The 22,022-nt window shown below is 42.3% G+C and overlaps 1 protein-coding gene across 3 annotated transcripts in view; it reads left to right on the forward strand.

The window, feature by feature from the left end:
* The window catches only part of LOC125631434 (cyclin-dependent kinase 6), a 225,418-nt gene that overhangs the window by 166,942 nt on the left and 36,454 nt on the right, over window positions 1-22,022 (forward strand). For all 3 annotated transcript variants that reach the window (XM_048838145.2, XM_048838144.2, XM_048838146.2), the window contains 3 exons: window positions 3,640-3,690; window positions 8,118-8,253; window positions 11,853-11,984. In XM_048838145.2, coding sequence (XP_048694102.1) covers window positions 3,640-3,690; window positions 8,118-8,253; window positions 11,853-11,984 — 319 coding nt within the window. The remainder of the gene's footprint in view (window positions 1-3,639; window positions 3,691-8,117; window positions 8,254-11,852; window positions 11,985-22,022) is intronic.

Raw genomic sequence — 22,022 nt, forward strand, 5'->3', positions numbered from 1 at the left:
TTTGTGACATTCCAGCTCCAAAGAGTTGGAGAGGGAATGGGGGAGCCACTGGGGATGCTCTGGATTGTCCCCAAACCAACCTGCCCATCAAAACAAAACATGGGGGACACTGGAGAAGTTGAGATATCCTGAGGCTGTGCAAATATAAACTTCTGCCTTGTCTGCACTGTAGAACATGGCCCTTCCCCTGCCTTTTAGATATGTTCCGAATGGGGACCTCCCACAAGCATTGCTCCTGCAATAAGCAGTGTCAGTGGGAGCTGGTAGGATCCAGGGGAGAGGGGGAAATAATGGAGGCAGGAGGTGTCCATGTGGATAGCCCTTGCCTCCTGTGGATCCCTATCTGCACAGAACTCTTAGGGGTTCCGTGAGTTCAGAGGATGGAACCCGCAGCCTCTGCTACAGATAGCAAACCCAGTCCCTTGCCTTTACCCCACAAAAGAGCAAGTAGGAAACTCCGTAATCTGAACAGTACCCCTGAGTTTAACTTTTTTTACAGAGATTATTCTCACATAGAGGAGACTGTATCTCTGAGTTAAGGACTGCTGGATTCAGTTTTCATATAAGATAAATAAACCCTGGGGAGTGAGTCAAGTGAAAGATACAAGAAGCAGGGGATGAAATTTGCTGGAGTATACTCTAGATTCAGCAGTACTGGGAGTGCTGACATCCACCTTTAAGAACAGAATTAAAAAACAATTGCTTGAGATGAGAGTTCCCATATAAGGTGCACATACAGTCTGTGCTGGCACACGACTACTACAGAGTAAATGGTGCCAAAATGTGAGACAGGAGGTCTTCATGTGCCTGCAGATTAAATGAATGTACTTCTCCAGTCATCTGTACAGGGAGTATTGAACCATCAGCTAAAATTCATGAGGCAAATTCATTCCATTGGTGTTGCCCAATGCTGGCACCCTGTTGAAGTTATGACTCTGGGATGGATAAGAGTCTGAAAGATGAATTAATTAATTCTTCATTGTAGTGGAATATCAGAGTGTGCTGGAAGATCATGTTGCGCTCTATGGTTACACTCTCAAAAGAATTTAAATTCTTGCTTCAGGTCTTACTAAATCCAAGGGAGCAGCAGCTATGGGAAACGTTTTTCTTAAAAATCCCAAGAATCATACTTGTTTTGGCATGACACTGCCTAAGGTGATCCGAGAACAAGGCTGAATTTGCCAAGTTTTCACATTAACACAAGGTTGAGAATACATTTTAAAACATTGGTTCTGCTTTACTTTTGCTTGGATGGAACGTTTTGAATGTGTACATTTCTTTAGCTTAAAGGGGCCTGCTTAATATTGCTTTGAGCCAGAGGAAAATCCACAAATGGAGGAGGTTGAGGCACGTTAGCAGTTTCAAATAATCACTTAAAAATTACCTGAAGTTGTCAAAATGAAGAGGTACTAAGAACCTGGTGTCTCCCCTGACTTCTATGGAATTATGGTGCTCAAACACTTACAAAAATCAGTCCCATAACTGACTGCAGAATTAGTTGTGCATATCTGTTTGGAGTCACGTTCTCTTTTCCTTAGAAACTGATACTGTGAAATGACGTAAAGCAGGGAATGATAAAATGAGTAAAGATCCAATGTAAACTGAAACAATCTTATTAAAAAGAGGCCAAAATTAATCAACAAACAGTGGTGTACAAATTTATTATTTATTTCAGACCCACTATCCTAAATATGCACAGTGCTTCGTGGTCAACAAAAAGGCAGTTTAAACTTGGAGTAGTACGGCTGCAGGGGTTACTGGGTCAGATTCTTCTCTGAATTTCCTTCCCAAAAACAGCTTAGTCTAAGCTGATGTGACATCATTTGCAAACATGAGGGAGTAGAATGCACATACGGTATATGAAAGATGACCTGCACATTTTACAGTCATTCCTTTGCTATTGTTTTTCTGGGTGTCACAGACTTCTTTCAGGATATGTATTTTGTGTGGTCAGTTATTTTAGAGGAGAGATGTTACGGTTCTTGGGTCTGTCATGTATGTGAGGACATATAAGGCTAGATCATGTAATTGATCCTCAGCCCTAAATTAGACTGTGACATGGAGCTGCATTGCCCCAGTAAGTGGGCCTTCAGTCTTCAGTTTTTCCAGGAATTAACTGGTAGGCAGGGAGAAACATGCCTTTTAAACCATCCTTAGAACTGTGCAGACTACTCCCATTTCTGTACCTGTGGTTTGGGGAGGAGGAAGGGTATGGCCAAGTGTCCCTTTATCTCCTAATGCAGATGGGAGTTCTTCTCTGGCAAACTGAAACCATGAAATGGTTGGTATCTCACTGACTGGTAGCACTGTGAGGGAGCTCAGCCGGGGAAAGAAAAGCAATATGCTGGGCAAGTGAAGGAGGAGGAGAACTGGTCATGGGGAAAACTCAATCACGTGCTGCTACTGAAGACACCAGAATATGCATCGTTTATAAAGTCTCTGTGTTTCAGTTAAAGTGCTACCCTGTATTGTGTCATGGTAACTGCAACTGTAAGCTTACAACATGTATTGCATTCTGGGAATTAGGAGTTCTGAAGGGGGAGGCAACCTGGCTGTCAGCTGACAACAGTAAAATCTCATTTCTTACAGTCTGCCTACAGTGTGCTCCTTTGACTACTCGCACTATATCCCTTTTATAGCTGCGCCAAAGTGCTACACTACCTTACACGGCTACCAGCAGCCTGCTCATCATAGGAAGATGTATAAATTCCTGGTGGACAGGACCCTAAATTATCTGGGATTTACTAGTCTCTTTAGAATTTTAGGCATAAAAATAGGTACAGCATAGATCACACCCTTATTGTGCTATTGGGACAGTTAGCTAATATATCACGCAAATGTTTGTTACATCTCTTACTGTACAGTCGCTTTCACATAAATGTACCATTACAGGGGGATGATATTTTGCAAATTAAAATAACAGAAGAACAAAAATTGTAATTGCACTTTAAAAGGACACGGTATATATCACTAGTTTTCAAAGTGAGTATTTTTTAGTCACTGTTGTTTCTAACAACCCATTGAAGGCTTGGATTATTAATTTATTTCCTAAATGTATCTTTATTTATGCAGCAGAAGCTTTCCTCTCTTTCAAGGTAAATTCTGCACTGTTTTACATCCCATGATTTACAGATTCATGTATTCCCGCTGTCTTCAATTTGACCCCCAGAGCTTAGGCATTCATTTTTAATAGAATACACAAGGAATTTGATTTCTAAAACATATCATTAGTAATCAATCTTTTATTTTATTAAAATGCATAGCATGACTCTCTCTCGAAACAGCGCTTTGAATGTGCCCTACATAATGTACATTGTTTCATCAACCAGTGTTTGATTTACTCTTATGCTGATAGCTTAAAAAAGGATAGGAAATAAAGTTATTTTGCTCATATTAAAGGATGAAATTAATTCTCAAATGTAACATGTCTGTAGGTGTGCCTGATCCATTAAGTTAAAGTCTTGTTACCAATCCAAGGAGAAACCTCGAAAAGTGCAGTTACTACTTGGATAAAAACACAAAGGGGTAACTGAGCACTCAGCAAAAGAACAGGTTTTTGGTTTGTTTTGGAAACTTTCAATGACAAGTACAAGTTCACTTTAGTTAAAGAAATCTTATTCTATTTCTTTATTCTTTCAGGCCACTTTTTCGTGGAAATTCAGATGTTGATCAGCTAGGAAAAATCTTTGAGTAAGTACTAATTCGCTGCATTATGTCAGTGGCAGTTTAGCTTGAAACACTTTAAGATTTCTTTGCCATGCTTTTTATTGAGTAAAAGGACTTGTACAAAGTATTCCTAGAACATATTTCCTATTGCTGCTGCACTGCAATATAATATTTCCGTGTATTCTCTGTCAAATAGGGAGGAGGAAGCTGCATGTAATATAGTTTTATAAAATAACAATCATCATCAAGAAGACAATAGACTTCTGGGGATTTTTTCTAATCTTTTAAATGTATGGTTCATGCACCATTCACACATTTTCTTAAAAGTTAGAGCATTCAAGAAAGAATCACCTTACAAAGCCAAATAAGGTTTTAGCTATTCAATATTTTGTTCATTTATGAATTTCAAAAAAATGTAATCAGAATCCCTTAAAAATGTTCATTATTAAATGGAAATGTTAATCTGGATCAACAACTTCTGTGGAAAGGAATATTTTAGCTTCACTGTATATCCAATAAAGATTATTAAGAAACCATATTTTGGTGATAAAGGCAGCTATGAAAACATAAAAGGTATCAAGATTAAATGGATGCTATCTTGGAGATGGGATAATTTACTTTATTTTAAAAGCATTTTACAACTCTGTTTATTGGTATTGCAGTTCCTCTTCAGACAAACTCTGAACTTTTTAAAGTAGAATTACTCCCCCCTCCCAAGTACGTTTTTGAATAAAAAATCTCCATTTTAAAGTCATTGATACAGATAAGTGAGAAAAATATCAATCACCTCTCTGTTGTTTTAGATTAAAATATCTTCATAGTAAGGAATGTTTCTGACGGTATCCTGGAAAGTGCCATGTAAATTTGAGGCCTGGTATAAATGTTTTATAATAATACTGGAGTGGTTGTGACCACCAGACACCCATATGGCTGTTCCCACTCCTGCACAGAATGAGGGCTCATTCACCTCTGTAGCTATCCTCCCTCTTGTGGAGAGAGTTCCAGGGATCCAGGCATCCAGTTGGAGGGAGAGTCCAAGATGAGTAGTAATAGTAGGCAGGGAGGAGCGGAGGTTCAGGGGGCACTCTCCAGAGAGAAGATCGTAAAGCTTCAAAGGAAAGCACTCCAGTAGGTCAAATAATGAATTTGTCTCTCTAATCATTTTTCCAGCTCTCAAATTATAACACATCCATTTCTGAAGATTTTCATACTTCAGAATGAGGTTCCCAAATTGCAGGTCTTGATTTTCATTCAGTTGACTTCCCTTTCCTGCATACCATACCAGTGTATATGACTCACTAGCGTGGTTAATTTACCATACCCGTGAATAGCACTTCCTGAACAATCCAAAAACAATCAGTCCTCGCCTGTTTGCTTTTTCTAGTTCTGGCAAAGTGATCCCTTTGATTAATTTATATTCTGATGTATTAATCAAGGAATGTTTTGATACATGCAGCATAGTTTAATGACGTAAAGAGCATGGTTGTGATTTTTTTTAAAGATCCTAAATTGTTTATGACATTTCAGGAAAAAAACCCAAAACAAATGAGTTGGAATAGGATTAAAAACATAATAGCCAACAGCAGCCTCCTCCAGTGAACTATCTGTCCCTCCCTAATGGGTGAGATTACCTGTATGGAAAAGAATTCAGCCATTAATCAGGAAGAAAAAAATACTGTGCCAATTTTAGGAGAGAGAAGAAATTCTCTATTACACACTTCACTTAAAGAGAAAATCTGCTTTGCCTCTTTTGTGTAATTATCCTTCAATATTTCAAATGCCGCCTCCTTGCTTTTTTATGTCAGATAGTGTTTATTTTCTGTTTTCACAGCTGGAGACCCCCAACATTTAGGCATAGGCCTTGCCTTTATGGGGAAGCTGTTGCCTGCTATGGTAGTGAGTCATTCTCTAGGCTAATTTGGATAAAGTTGTTCTCGCATTTTCCTACATTCTGGACTGACATTTTTTCAGATAATTGGACCTTCCTCCACATGTGCAGCCTTTATTTACATTAGTTGGAGTTCTCCACAAAGACTGAGGATAGATATGTAGGAGATGGCCCATAACCCTCCCCTCCTTTCCCCATGCCAACATCAATATACGGTGTATGCTCACAGATTTAAGGCCAGATGCCAGGGTGTGTTGAGCATACTTAACTCCTGTTGCAGTCATTGGGAGTGGAAAATGCTCAGTCTCTCTCAGGATCAGGTCTGAACCTGTGCCTTTGGGTTCTACCATAATATATCAATATTTACTGCTACTGCCACTATTGTACTGTTGGTATGGTGAGAGGATAAAATAGCTTCTTCCAATATGCTCCAGAATCTTGGTCACCCAAATGGTAGTGCAACCTGCTAGGGCTGCCAGGCAGACACTCGTGTATTAAACAATTTCCAAATGTTTTGTAGGATCCGTAAAGATCTACTTGAAAAAAATCCAACTCCCATTTTTGTACTTTTTTTTTAATGCTGCCCCTTATGCCTGGAACCAACCCCCCTTTCCTGCGCACCAGACAGCCTCCTCACTTCTTGCCGATAACTTCCAACTGCTAGCATTTACTCTGGTCTGTTTGTGCTCTCATGCCCAATCATGTACTCCTTAAAAGAAAAATCAGAACTAACTGGACACATTTGAAAGAAAACAAACTTGTATATGTAATTACCATTTGAAAACTCCTCCTCCCCCTCTGATCACACACAGCCCATTGTGTTATATCTGATGTGAACTCAGGTCTTCATCACTTATGCACATGCATGTATTCACAGGTTCAATGGGACAAGCACATATGTAATGTTACCCACATGGCTAAGCATTTGCAGGATCGGAGTATTAAACTGAAAGACCCTCCGGGCAGGACTTGTCATCTTATAAGTAAAGCTCCCTGCATGTCAGTGGTGACCTACAAATAATAAATAACAATCGAGTTTAACTTTTCAAAGAGATCTAATTTCCACTTTGGCAAGAGCTTAGCAGTCTGTGGATACTGCGGGGAAAGATTGAAGTGGTGGCGCACTCCTGGGCACACTGCTGTTTTTTAGTACACGATATTAGTTTGTTGACGTACCTTAAATACTAAGGGCCAAATTCTGCTCTCATACCTGTAGAAATCTGAGGTAATTCCATTGACTTGAAAGGAGTAACTCGGGATTTATAAGTAAGTAAGAGCAATGCTTGGTCCTAATTTTCATTCTGTGTCTACTACCAAGCACTATTAATAAAAAGAAAGGACAATGCTGCACCCTGGTGGCATTTCCATTAAAAGCCCAAACTCTTAAGGAAACTTTTGTTTTTCTATGTTATAGTTCTGAGTCTCTCAGCATTTTCATTATAAATTTCAATTTTAAGGCGTGTAAAATTCAGCTGTAAATTTGATTTTGGCTAAAACTTGGTATGTAAAGTCTGGCTAATGGGTCTCTGTCAGCATTTCCATTACAAGCCCTTATTTCACCACTTTATAGCTCTATTGGAAATATTAACTCCAGGCTGAAGCTTGAATTGTGCAGCAACATGGTCCAAAAAGAAAGGGTTTTTTTTTGTACATTTAAAAGAAATCCCAACAATTCAGCTGTTTTCATTTATCCATGTTTCTAGAAATTAGCATGCTCATTTCATAAGCAGAAGCTTTGTGTCATATTCAGAACAGAAGAAGAAATATTAGTTTTCCAACTATGGATAAGAGGAACATAAAACAAAATTAGGAGTAAAATTTTCAAAAGCACCTAAGTGACTTAGGAGTCTATGTACACTTAGGTGCTTTTGAAAATTTTATCCTAAAGCAGCTGAGTTATTTAATTTTGTGAAATGGCCTCCTTGACCCATGCTCTGCTGTCTTTTCCTTAAGGATTTTTGTCAGGATCATCATCCTTGTGGCAAATGTGGCCTGCATGGAATTCCTCTGTGAAATCTCCTTTTAATCACTCTTGAGTGATAAAAGGTGCACCATGCCTCCAAGGTCTGAGCACATTTCTCCCAAAGCACTTGCAGCACTTTGCCAATCCAGGGACTCAGGAGAGTGAGACCCAGGCCAGAACACTATCACCAAACTGCCTCCATAAAGATTTTTTCCCATGTATCATTAAGGCCCAGTTCTGCTACCCCTACTCCCATTGAATAATGCACTGCTCTGCAAACAGTCCTATTGAAATCAGTGGGATTATTTACAGAGTAAGGTGCTCCTCAGTGCAAGCAAGGGATGCATTATCTGGCCCTTATTGTCATGTAAAGTATAGTCTATAAAGGTTTTAAAAATTGCCTTATATGATTTTATAGATTATTCTGTGATCCTGGATAATGCTGCTGCTCGCGTCAAAAGAACAAGTGGCAATCCCATGAAAACATGTGAAGCAGGATTTAGCATTTAATACAATGAAAGAAGATGAGGCTGTATAAATACAGCAATAACATATTTTTGTTTCACCCCCAGCTAATATGTATGCTTGTTCCTTACACAGTGTCATTGGGCTCCCGGAAGAAGAAGACTGGCCTAGTGATGTTGCCCTTCCAAGACATGCTTTCAATTCCAGACCGCCACAACTCATTGAAAAGTTTGTACCAGATATCGATGAACTAGGCAAGGACTTACTTCTTGTAAGTTTGTTATTCTCCAAGCATATCTTAAATGATTGCAGCTACTGCACATTGCACCATGTCAAAAAATGTTTTTTTAATGTAATAATATTATTAGAGGTGAGCCAGAAGTGATTCCAGTGGCTGAACTGCCCTTCCTCCATGGTGCAGAAGTGCTATATACAGCAGAACTTGTACAAAAACTTTTGTGCACAGAGGGTAGGCCATTTGGGTGGTGCATGTCTTCTGTGCAATGCTGAGCCCAGCTCCTTGGGGTCATCATTTGTGGATTCAGCAACTGTTTTTCCCCACAGAGAGCATGCATGAGCAGTGCAGGGACTACTGCAGCTTCAGGGTATTCCAGGCTACTACAGCCACTTCACAGACAGAAGACGCAATTTCTTCGTCTCCTCAATCTCCTGTGGAAATCACCAGTGCACAGCTTTACTTGTCTTTACACTGATTCACAGAATTTGGGCATAAGTGAACAACAGGAGCTTGTGCTGGCATCTAGAGCTGAGTTCAGCAGTGAATTGTAAAAACCCATATTCTCTGTGGACTGGGAGTAGGGGTTGCCTACCATCACACAGGAAATCTGTGGCTGAGGCTGGGATATAATCTAGTTCTCAAGGATAGATTCAACTTCATAACCATGAGACTATCCTTACTCTTCCTGCAATCCCCTGCCTCATTCACTAAATATTTTCCAACACACACTGACCAGTTGGCTACATATGGTAGCACCAGAGATTGAACCAGGGACTTCCAGAGCTAAAAGCTTGACTCGCTACACCTTGACGTAAGGAATCAAGCTCCATAGCTGGAGGCTGTAACAGACTTGCATGCTCTGTGGATTAGGCACTAAGGGGGATACGGAAAACACACCAACCATTGGGCCAAAAACTAGTCAAGATATGGTTACACATGCACCAGAAACCTAGGGGTGGGATGCCTACAAATGTTGTTGTTGTTGACTCACTCTAGTGGGTGTCACAGAACAAATAAATATTTTAGAAGGATTTGAATAAATACATTATTATTTATTTAAGTGCTAATGACATGTAACAACTAGGTTAGCCTTCTATCCCTATGCCTGCTAGCCTTTCATAGAATGTTGTTAGAAAATGCAAGGACTATATAAGGTGATTAAGAGCTATGAAATATTGGATTTTCCTGTACTTATTTTATTATAGGCGAGGCTGGTAGCACTGCCTACTATTAACACTTCATATTATAAGACTTTTTCAGTTGCTTATAACTTTGTCAGACTTTAACCATTTGAGTAGAAATGTTTTTATGCCAGATGTCTGCCTCAGGCTGAATTGTTTTTGGAAAGTTTCAGCCAAAATGGTTCCACTGTTTCCAAGAACAAGGCTAAAGAAAAATATATTGGTTTGCAATGTTAACAAATTCTGGCGATCTTTTCTTTGAGAAGCTCTAGCAGCCCATGATTTAGAGCAGAGATTTGAAATTTGTCAGGGGCTGACCTTTGTGTCAGGGATGTTCCTTTTGCTATTCATGTGAAAATGTGTCCAAATTTGGCTAAGATATAAGTAGTTGAAAAATCTCATTTCACACATGCTCAGTAGGAACTTCTTTGAGTTCACTGGCGAAAATCTCTTAAGATTTCATCTGCCCTGGGTACACTGCATCCCCTTATGGCTCCTAGTGTTGGCAAGTGTGAGCATGCACCACCCCCTCAGAGTGACTGAGCATGCTCCACCCCAGGACTAGAGAAAAGCCAGGCTTGCTGCACAATTGCCATTCCTGATTGCTGTGGGGCAGGCTGGGCCTGGGTTTAGGCACCTTAATTAAGAGCAGGGAGCTTGTCTCTCTTGTGCTCTCAGTGACCACACATCCATGGGGGGCAGGTGAACCCCACTTTGGGGAAGCTAGCCCGCTGGCCCCACCCCTTCTGCCCGAGTGCCAAGCAGAGCCGGTGCCCCACTCTGTCCGAGCCAGCGGCCCCAGTGCCTGGCCGAGCTGCTTCACTCCCCCACCAGACCCCCGCTCCTGCAGCTTGCTCGCAGCATCCCTCCTCACTCCCCCGCCCTCAAGGAGAAGCGATGCGGTGAGCAGCGTGGAGACCTGGGGAGGAGGAGGAGGTGCAGTGCAGGTAGACAGGCGGCAGCAGTAGCAGCAGGCAGTGGGTGCGGGGGACCTCAGGGAAGGGGCGGGGCCACTGTGGCCCAGGTGTCCCTTGGGGCAGCTGTGCCAGGGAAGGCTTAGCCTGGCCTATAATACCTGCTGCCCATGCCTCCATCTAGTGCCCAGGCAGCATGGAGGAGGAAGCCACCTGACTTGAATGTAGGGGGGATGAGCCAGACCTGGGCAAGGGAAAGCAGTACATTGGAACATGGGAATCTAGAATAGCTGGGACTGTGGCAGTGGTTTTGGACTGATTGGGCAAGGAGACTGGGACTGGGAGTCTAAAGGTGGGAAGATTGCCTGTGAACTTTAATTCAGTCCCCACTGGTCTTTAATTACATGCTCACATATTTTTTTCCAAAGGACCCCTGCCTCATTCAGTGAACAGGATGGATGGTGTTATACAGTATTTTGTTTTATCCCCATGGCCTTATTTATTGCACTCTATTCAAACCCTGCTCTAAAGACAAAACTATTAATTTCCTCCTGGGTTTTTCTACAGCACTCATCACTAGAGTATCCAAGTGCTTCCCAAACATTAATTAATTTAACTTCACCCCCCTTGTGAGATGAGGAGCAGATGGGGAGCTAAGGCACAAACAAATTATGGTCAAAAGTGTCCGCTAATTCTGGGTGCCCAATTTGATGTATCTACAGCTTGATTTTTCAGAGTACTTAGCATTATATAGCATTTTATACATTCCAGCACTGCTCCCTTTGTCTTCAGTTGCTGTTGTTAGTACTCACAACTTCTAGAAATCAGATCCCAGGGTCCCCAGTCAAGCACCCAAAAAATGAAGAACACACAACTAGTGACCTCCTGTGAAAAGTTTCGTTTAAGTAACTTGTCTGCCATCACACAGGAAATCTGTGCCTGAGGCAGAGGTAGAATCCAGTTCTCCATGCATAACCATGAGACTATCCTTATTCTTCCTACAATCCCCTGCCTCATTCACTACTTACCTTCCAACTTCTGCAGCAAATGAAGCAGGGATCCTAGGGACAACAGCCTCCTTCACTACACAACCTGATTAATTTCCAGGGCAGGTCCATCCTGTGCACTGAATGAGACAGAGATCATGTAGAAAAATATATGATAATGTAATTAAATACTTTATCATAATACCTATGGACAAAGGCACTGAATGAAGTTTGCACAGAGAACCTTAATTCTGACGTTTCCTAATTTTTGAGGGCTTGATTTTGCAACCTTAGTGTTCTTTTAATGTAGTTTTTGTGTGTAATATTGATATAGTCTGACTCAGCTGCCTGGCCACTTCTCTTTGACTGAGAAAATATGCAAGGTCCATGCAGCACTTGAACTGGCTCTAGAACTTCAGGCTATTGTAGTTATAAATCAATATAATGACACTCATTAATTTGTATCTATATTATCTGCATTATTTATAATATCAGTTGCATATTATACACGTAACCACTACACTAAAACCATCTTATTTTAATCCTTTTAGAAATGTTTAGCGTTCAATCCCACCAAGAGGATATCTGCCTATGTTGCCCTGTCTCACCCTTATTTCCATGATCTGGAGAAATGCAAGGAGAATCTGGACTCCCACATGTCAACCAGCCAAAACTCCAATGAGGTGAATAAATCATAAGGCTGAGTGAAGGTGAACCTACAAATGAGCACGATGTGTAGCTGACAAAGGTCACTGTCCCTAGCTGTTATAATGAAGATCATTATTTGGAGGTTTTACACGTCTGTCTGCTTCTTCAGGATGGTGATGTGCTCCAACCTAGTTTACTTTCATCAAAGCAATGCAAGAGCCAGGGCTTTCACCTACTCCCATTGCAGCTTTATGTGTGTGTGTCTGTTTTGTTTAACTACCTGGGAAAACTCCAGATGAAGAGAAGCTGCTGATCAGTTTTGCTGCCATTTTATTCTTCTCACACTGAATGCTGCCAGTGTTCCAGTCACTGCCAAAACATGATGCAATCTCTCCCTCTAGCTGCTGAAGCCTCATCTGGTATTTTTTAATTGTTATTTTGGGATCTCTTAAAGTGATATTTAAAAGAATGGCATTGAAATTTTGGATCTCTACAACCTGCAAATAATTGATAAGTACATGAATGCGTCTAGCTACTGTTGGTAACACACACGGAGGTGCTTCCCCAGTTGAAAACTCGGACAAATAATTTTATTATTTCATTACTGTCCATAAAAATAATGATGATGATAAACTGAACCAATTTTTAGTTTTTTTAAATATACAAATGAATTATTAACTAGATGAGTTTATGTGCATGTCGCAAAAATAAGTTAAAAAAACTTATTCTCTAAAGACGCTTTACTCTCCAAAAATATTGCATTTGTTGTTTGAATCAGTCAATGAAGTCTAACTTTTTATTTCTTTCTCAAAACAATTGCAAGCACATGTTCCATGATCTAGTACAGAATTTTATAATATGTAGGTCAAAGAGGTAGATAGAGCTGATGAAAATCAAAACAGGGTTTCCCATTGTAACAAACTTATTAGCAACCAAAAAGTAACTTAGAAAAATGTTTCCTGTTTTAGAAGCAGAGAATTCTTTGATTACGGAGAAGAACACTTATGCATATGTGCTATATTGGATGGAATATACTGTGCTGCTTTACCTGTAACACACAACGCATACAACACAGTGCATGAACATTATTCATATTTCATTTACTAGCAGATTTTTTTTCTGTGCAGAAATGCATGAGCGTCCCTCCTAACCCACCATGTGGGTATATTGGCACACCATATTTCTCACTTTGCTAGCAGTAATGTGCCATAATTGAAAGTCAATATAACAAACAATTCACATAACTTTTTAGCAGTTATTTTAAATATTACATTACATTTTTATATTTAGTATTTTTACCTTAACTAAAATATATTTTCATTATTTTTAAAAGAAACTTTTATTTTTTTAGTACTGTGCGGAAAAAGTAAATATTTTAAATCCATAAAGTAAAGGCTTTTCCCTAACCTAAACTTCAGTGCAGTTGCCTGGATATAACTCAAGGGAACATTTGGCCCAGTGAGTTAACTCCTGCTATAAAGGTAGATTAGGCACTACTGCAATATAAATAATAATACACATAGCAGCTACCATTGCTTACTCCTGTGATGGTCCTTCGTATGCTATCCTACTTTTCTTGCCTCTGTTTCATCTGTTCTAACAACTGAGCTAGTATCCATATCCTCACTCACAGCATGCTTGGCAGTGGCAGGTCACCAGTGCCATGCTGAGCAATATATATTTTTCCAGCTATGGCATGGGAGCCTGTAGGTTCCCTGGCAGGTTCCTCGGTTATGTGGCAGACTGGCTCTGTGGCAAACTTCACCATTAGCTCTGAGCTGTTTAGCACTTAGGCTGCTGCTAAGATAGTGAGTGGTTTTATCTACCTTTTGTGAAGGCATTCCTTTTCTGTTACACACCTAACAATGAGACTTGGGTTAAATTACTTCTGCTCCACGTAGGCCAAATTGTCAAAGGCCGGTTGCACATGCGCAGTGGCACCTATCGGGTCTGGTCAAAGATCTACAGCATGAACAGGCAGGCTGTAAATTAGGCCGGATGAGTGCATCCAAGGCATGTGTGTACAGAGTCTGGACGCTTGCACAGCACAAGGCTTTTCCAAGGGGCTCAACGTGCCAGGCTGAAGGCCAGTGGGTAGCCAAGGCACCACTCAGCTGGTCTTGGCTCTGCCCTGTTCCCTCTCCCTCAGTATCTAGACCCAAGGATAAATGAGGTATCACTCGGTGGGTCTTGGCTCTACCCCATTCCCCGTGGTCTTAGTTTCTGCAGCCCGGAGAGGGCTGAGGGTGCCGCATGGCTGGTCTTGACATCCTTAGAAAAAGGTGGATCATAGTGCAATTAAATGAACCACAATTTCTATTAATAATTTTAAAACAGTTATTTAAAACAGAAAAAAAAATCCAGGCCAACCTTGCAAAATTAACAAATGGGGAAAAGGTCACTGCACAATTTAGAAATTTTTAAAACATTCCACATTTTATGTAGCACCACACTATTGTACATACTTTTTCGGGGCACACAGCTGGCATCACCCTCTAGCAGCTGCCAGAGGACTATCTCCTGGACACTGCAGCTCTAGAAGCACTATAAAGGGGGGAAAACATTAGTTGTTTTTAAAATCATGCTAAAAAACTGATGTGCAGAGGTGCTAGCAATCCCTCTGAAGGATGCAGTGTGAGAACCAGAACAGAGTAGAATACATCTACTCCATGTTATGCTCCATCCTGTCCAAGCCCCATTCCCAAACCCCCTCAGTGGAAAAAATATGCAGTTTGCCTTTCTCCAGCGCTCCAAGGCTGATTGCTATTCCCCATTTCCTCTACAGACTATGTGTGTCCCTTGGGTACTACTGTCATGTGTGTAATGATAGGTGGGGATGTGGGAACTGGATTCAAAAGGGAGGTAGTTCTCTCCTTCCCTGCCATCACCACAGCAGTGAAGAAAACTGTTCACATACACTGTAAACAGGGCCCTTGCATGTAGCCCTACTTGGCCTTGACTTTGGCCTGAGTGAGTGCTGCAGACTTGGGTGAACACAGCTAAAAATTATTGAACAACAAAAATTAAATTAAAAAAAGTAAAAATAGTTCTTTATCTTCTGGAGCACCTCCAGCCAGGGTGTTCATTACAGTAGATGCCCAGAGGTTCTGAGCAGTGGAAAGGATGCTCCCATCTGCTGTCCAACATTATAGTCATTTGATGTTGTGCAAAGCTATTGTCCCACAGGATCCTGCATGATTCTGCAGGCCAAGCAGACCCAACAACTGAAGAAACCACTAAGGCGAGGATAGTGTAGTTGCAGGTGTATTTGCTTCTGTACTATGAAAGTGTCTGCTTCCTCTGCTGATTCCTTACTGGCCCTCTGTGGCCCCCTGAGACCAATTTTCAGAAACTGAGCACCTGTTGGACTGCACATATTTCACACTGACATATAGTAACAGGTCATTAGCATATGCCAATATTATATTAATATATTCTAATGGCTGTTGTGCATTTAAAAGCACCCAGAACAAGATATGCCAAACCAAAGGCAAATAGATAGAGCTGACTGGTTGATCCAGTGGCCTTCCCTCTGCCTCCCTATGCCTCTCTCTCATCCTCCTCAGCACAAACAGAGCCAGGAAAGCTGCCTGCTGCTATCTCCCATGAGACTCCCTGCCACCCAAGAACCATTCCTGCCTACCGCACAACAATTTTCAACTCCCACACAAATCGTCTTCTCTCACTGCTACTGCCAGTAGTTGCCTCTTTTGGCCCAGCAGCCAAGAGAGGGAAGATTAGATAGAACCTCTTCATGCACCTCCCAGTTTACACCTGACTACACTATGACTATGATTAGCTTGTGGACACCTTTTTTGTCTTGCATGCACCAATCAAAATTCTAAGCCCAACTGTTTATCTTTCAGCACACACAGCTGCTGCCCCCTTTGAAAATCCAAGCTTGTCTCCTGCTTGTGCCCCAAAATACACCAACAAACCAGGATTCCTGCCTTCACAGGGTTTTGAAAATTTGGTCCTATATGCATAGCGTCCTTTCACAGGATCATAAACAGTGGATACTTTGCTCAAGCAGGAGTTTTGTTGGACACTATCCATATCCTGGTCTTCAGGCTCAATTTACACTTGAGTTTTCTGTATGAATAAGCAGAAATTTTTATACCATGTTACTCTGCACTGCTTATATACCAACTGTCTTTGAGAAGCATGTTTTACTGTACAAGAGCTAATTCTCTCAGCTGCTAGATACAGTGCCCATTTTAATATGTGGAATAAACAGCAAATATGCCATTCCAGTCATGTAGCCAGCAAACCAGGAGCACTTATCTGACTCACAGCTGAAAACACATCGGATGAATCATAAACCACATGGTGTGGTTGAAAAGACCACATAAATTAATTACGTTCCTAGTATGAGTTGAATTTGAATAACGAAACAGATGTTTCTTCTGAGAATTCTGTTCTTTAGAACCACTTTGCTAATGTTTTTCTGATGCGATAGTTTCAGGAATGGATGGATTTTTGCCAGGCCTATGATGTGATTTAGACAATATATACTGTAAGTGTGAATCCTTCTCATTTCGTACTTTTCTCCATGATTCAAAACTATTAACTCTAGTAAAGCCCTTTGCCTAAATCCAGTGATTAGCTGCCAAAATCTTAACAACGGGTTCCCTCCTCACTCCACGAGGGGGTCGTTGCCCACCCCCGCCCCCCTGGACTCCTGCCCCATCTAACCCCCCCGCGTTCCTTGGTGCCCCCCCCCCAGGACCCGTGCCCCATCCACACTCCTCTCCTGTCCCCTGACTGCCCCCAGAACCGGGCAGGAGGGTCTCATGGGCCACCATAGCGGGTGTCCGCCCTGCCCTTAAGAGCCAAAGGCATCTGCCGAGGTGTGAGGTGGGGAGTCCCAGAGGTGCTTACCTGGGGCAGCTTCCAGGAAGCACCTGGCAGGTCCCTCTGGCTCCTAGGGGCAGGGGAGCGTAGATGGGGGGGAGCAGGGGGAGCTCCCCCACTGGTCACATCAAAAGTGGCACCTTAGGAGCACCCACTGGGAAAATTTGCTGGGTGCAGAGCTCTGCTTCTCTCCCCCCCGCCCCAGCTTCCTGTGAATCAGCTGTTCGGCGGGAAGCCTGGGAGGGCTGAGAAGCAGGCTGCGGCTTCCCACTCAGGCCAAGGGTGGCAGAAATGAGCTGGGGCGGGTAGCGGTTTCCCTGCTCATCCCCCTTTCCCCCCAGGTTACCTGCTGCGGCATGGGCGGCCCTCCTCACACCCCCCTGCCCCGGCTCACCTCCGCCTTCTGGGCCTGAGTGGGAAGCCATGGCCTGCTTCTCAGCCTGCCCCAGCTTCCCGCACAAACAGCTGATTTGCGGGAAGCCTGGGGGGGGGGGGGGCGGAGAAGCAGAGCGGGGCACCGCATTCAGGGGAGGAGGTGGAGGCAGAGCGGAGGTGAGCTGGGGGTGGGGTGGGGAGCTGCTGGTGGGTGCTCTGCACTCTCCAAATTTTCCCCTTGGGTGCTCCAGAGCTGGAGCACCCATGGAGTCAGTGCCTAAGGCGCCACTTTTGGACGGTTAAATTTAGAAGCCCTTTTAGAACCGGTTGTCCAGTACGAACCGGCTCCAGCTCACCACTGCCTAAATCTCACTGACAGAGTAGTTAGAATCAGGCTTAGGACCTGATCCTGTAGTCTTTATATAGGCAAAACTCCAGTATTTATTTTATAGCCTCCTTCTCTTGACTTCACTGGGTGTTTTGCAGATGTAATCAGGTCAGGAATTGGCCTTTAAGGACCTACATGTTCCAGTGTACTTATTTTCACAGGTTTTGCTTTGGTGCAGCCAGGCCTTTCAATAGACCGAGCAGGGAGACTGAAGAGCCTGTGTCAAATTCATTGAGGTTTGTGCTGGCTTTCTCCAGCACAGAACCCATGGGAGTGTCCCTGATGGCAGGAAGTCTACACAGGCGAGTTGCAAGGACACAAGGCCCCAGTCACTTTCCATTTGTCAAGTGGCCTGCAGCTAATCAGCACGTCACTGGCTGGGAAAGGAACCTGGTTAGCGCAGCCCCTAGGTGTCCCCCACCCGCAAATTCCTATTGACCTCCCCTCAAAATTAAAGCTGCTGGCAAAAACTCTGAGGTACTGCTACCTGCCTTCTGCTGGATGAAGCTCTTCCGGGGTGCAGTGGACCAGGCTGGCACAGGGAGGTGTTGTTTGCACCTCCCTATACCACTGGGAGTTAATTTGTTGCCTTATTGTTTGAGGTGACAGAGCTTGAATTGGTCAAAAGCTGGGAACCTAGCATATTTATTTAATTCCTACAAAACCTTCAGAATGTCCTTGTCAACATCAGCATCTCTGCTTGATGCTAACTTTCACTCTTGATCTTATATATGTAGAAGTTTGTCTTGAAATCAGTGTATTAGAAAAACAGTTCTACTAAACTTTGGGGGGAACTTGAGAATTAATTTTTTAAATACATAGCAAATTAAATTTTCTATGCTGAAACGTACTATTAACTATAAGCAAGCTATTAATTTTTTTCCCACTTGGATGCTTAAAATCAGGATACTAAAAACCAAACATATGGAGTGTTGCAGTCTTCCTTTGTTAAGGGAAATATTTTCAGAAACAGCGTCTCAAATACTGGGTGCAAGTTTGTTTTTGCACATGCATTTGCACACCCAATTACTGTGCAAATTAAATTGTAGGCATGCAAAATTATGTCCACAACTTTAATAGCCTAAATATCTATTGACATTCTTGTATCCTATTCATGCAAACACTTATTTCTGTGAGTTATTTATTTTATTATATCTCTGTATAAATTTTGCAAAGCAACAGTTGCAAATTGCTATTTAGTGCCATTAATCCAGTTCCCATTTATGGGTGTGATTCTACAATGTGCTGATAACCCTCAAATCCCAGTGCTTCACATTAATTTGGAGGAGTTTTGCCATTGATTTAAAAGAGAGCTGAATCAGGCCCTAAGAGAGAAAATGACCCAAGGTGTGTATATATTAACAAACACACACCTTTGTCATGTTTACAGCTACCTGTAGTTTAAAGCTTAGTATACGTCGTATACAAATGACAATGTATGCACAGCATAATAATATATGCATACTATAAACAATAAAATAACCATAAAAACACTGAGAAATTCTGTCTCGCTGATTAAGTTCTTGCAGAAAACTTGCTAAAGAAATGTATTCCTTTATCTTTAAAAGTAACAAATGTTTACATGCCTAGACTTTGAAGGTTGTATATGTTTTCCATAAATGTAATTTCTCCTTTTAAAAAACAATGCTTTGTGAACCAAAATAGCATAATCATCAATCTAATACTGAATCAAATAGGATCCTAATCTCAGAAATGGCCCTGCAAGAACCTACATGCCCCCTCAGCTCTCATTATACTCAACGGCAGCTGACAATATTCAGCATCTGATATGGTTGGACCCTTTGTTTGTTTTCCTCACATAAATGCCTGAGGCCTGGTCTATACTTAAAACTTAGGTTGACATAGCTACAGTGATAAGGGGTGTGAAAACTCCACACTCTGAGCACTGTAGCTATGACAACCTAACCCCAATGTAGACGCAGCTAAGTCATTGGACGAATGCTTCCGTCAACCTAGTTACCGTTTCTTGGTGAGGTGGAGTTCCTACAGCAATGGGAAAAAACCTTTCATTGGTATTAGCTGCATCTATACTATGGGGTTATAGCTATGCTGCTATAGCCCCCATAGTGTAGACACAGCCTGCTCTGAGTGAATTCTATGGAAGAGTGGCTATTGACTTCAACAGGGGCAGGCTTAGTCCCATAAATGTTTCTACAGTACGCACATGAGAGCAAATCATATTTATAGGTCTTTCAGTAATGTGTTTGAGACAATGTTATATACAGGGGTTCTCAAACTGGGGGTCGGGACCCCTTAGGGGGTCGCGAGGTTATTACATGGGGGTTGCAAGCTGACAGCCTCGACCCCAAACCTGGCTTTGCCTCCAGCATTTATAATGGTTAAATATATAAAAAAGTGTTTTTAATTTATAAAGGGGGGTCGCACTCAGAGGCTTACTATGTGAAAGGGGTCACCAGTACAAAAGTTTGAGAATCACTGTTATATATCAATAAAACCTTTGCAGTGGATTGTATTGCACATTTATGAATAGCAAAGGACATTCCCATCCATCGTTAAAAGTATTGTGCAGCAAAGCTAATAGAAAACAACATTTCTGCCTGTCTCTCTCTCTCTCTCTCTAATATCACTGTTTTTTCCACTTCAGATAAAATGTTTTATCTATGTTAGAAAATACATGAAGGGTTTGATCCTGTCTTCCATGGGCACACTGAAATCAACGGGACTTTTGGATGCCTAAGGAAGGCAGACATAGTCTCTTATACGGATACCTTGATATTGATTGATTATCGTAGAGCAAATTTTTGTTTATGAGAGATGTTAGAGAAAAGATGTTGCCTGCTTTTAAAAATATGGTTTTAGCTAAAATGAGAAATGGGATTATAAACTGCTTTTTGGAAAACGATGTTGGATTAAGAAAGGAGGAGTGTATTTTTACATGAGCCTGAAGAGTTGGTATGTTCACAGAAAGTTTTATGGAGGAACTGAATCTAGATATAAATTAATTCTAAATAGCATTTTAACGCTGATTAGTAGGGCCCTTCCAAAATCACAGCCGTGAAAAATGCATCACAGACCTCGAAATCTGGTCTTTTGTGTACTTTAACCCTATACTATACTGATTTCACAGGGGAGTCTAGGGTTTCTCAAACTGGGGGTCCCAACCCAAAAGGAGGTTGTCGGGGGTGTCACAAGGTTTTTTTAGGGGGTCACAGTATTCCTACCTTTAGTTCTGCGCTGCCTTCAGGGAGGGGTGGTCAGAGAGCAGCAGCTGCTGGCCAAATGCCCAGCTTTGAAGGCAGCACCCCACCAGCGGCAGCACAAAAGTAAGGGTGGCAATACCATACCATGCCACCCTTACTTCTACGCTGCTGCCTTCAGGGCTGGGCAGCCGGAGTGTGGCGGCTGCTGGCTGAGGGCTCAGCTCTGAAGGCAGAAGCACAGAAGTAAGGGTAGCAATACCACAACCCCCCTACAATAACCTTGCGACCCTCCCAACAGGCCCTTTTTAGGTCAGGAACTCTACCGTTACAACACCATGAAATTTCAGATTTAAATATCTGGAATCATTAAATTTACAATTTTTTAAATCCTATGACCATGAAATTGACTAAAATGGACCATGAATTTGGTAGGGCCCTACTGTTTAGAAGTAAAACAATCCATACGGTTTCACTGAAAGGAGAGGAGAAAACAGGTAAAGTTACCCTTGTGAGTCATTGTAACTCCCAGTGTCAGTTGCAATAAAAAATGCAGAATGTGCAGCAGTAAGTGCAAGGAAATTGCTGTCACTGCATGCCAAAAGGATAACAAATGGTGTTAAATGCTTTAGTTTGTTAGGTGCTCGATCCTGCAAAGAGCTGAGCACTGATTTCAATGGACAACTCAAGTGCTTGTCATTAAACACGTGCTTTGCTGGAGTGGCCCAGAGTGCTCAGCACTTTGCGGGATTGAGCCTTATCCCAGACCCTCTGCACAGTGCCCAGCCTAGGTATCGCAGCAGGGCCTGGAGCAGGAGGAAGGGGAGGAGGAATCCCCCACATGCCAAACAGCAGGAATGGAGCCTCCATAGCTGGTATGTCAGCGTAAGAACTAGAGTTCACTCTGTGAACCTAGTTGCCACCCTGTCGACAAGAGAGGAGGATGACGGGCTCTGTAGTGGTTCAGGGGCTGTGTCCAGAAGAGTGAGCAGAAACTGAGACTAAGGGCCTAATTTTGGTCCCTGCACTAATTATGAGTAAATAGGCTTGGCACAGGCAGGGGAGGGAGGCTACCGGGGACGGACAGACAAGGGGGCACATTCAGTGGTGTCAGAGAATGGACACCTCCTCCTAGGCTGCAGAGCAGCCTCTCAGTGGTGTTCACTTCATCTACATAGTCACAGGTCTCCCAGCCAATCACACTCTCTGTGTCTTACCAAGTAGCCATTGCAGCGGGCTCTCAAAATCCTGCCTCCCCTTGTGCAGCAGAACTGTAT

This window comes from Caretta caretta, chromosome 2 (assembly GCF_965140235.1).
Source record: "Caretta caretta isolate rCarCar2 chromosome 2, rCarCar1.hap1, whole genome shotgun sequence".
Classification (NCBI taxonomy): Eukaryota; Metazoa; Chordata; order Testudines; family Cheloniidae; genus Caretta; species Caretta caretta.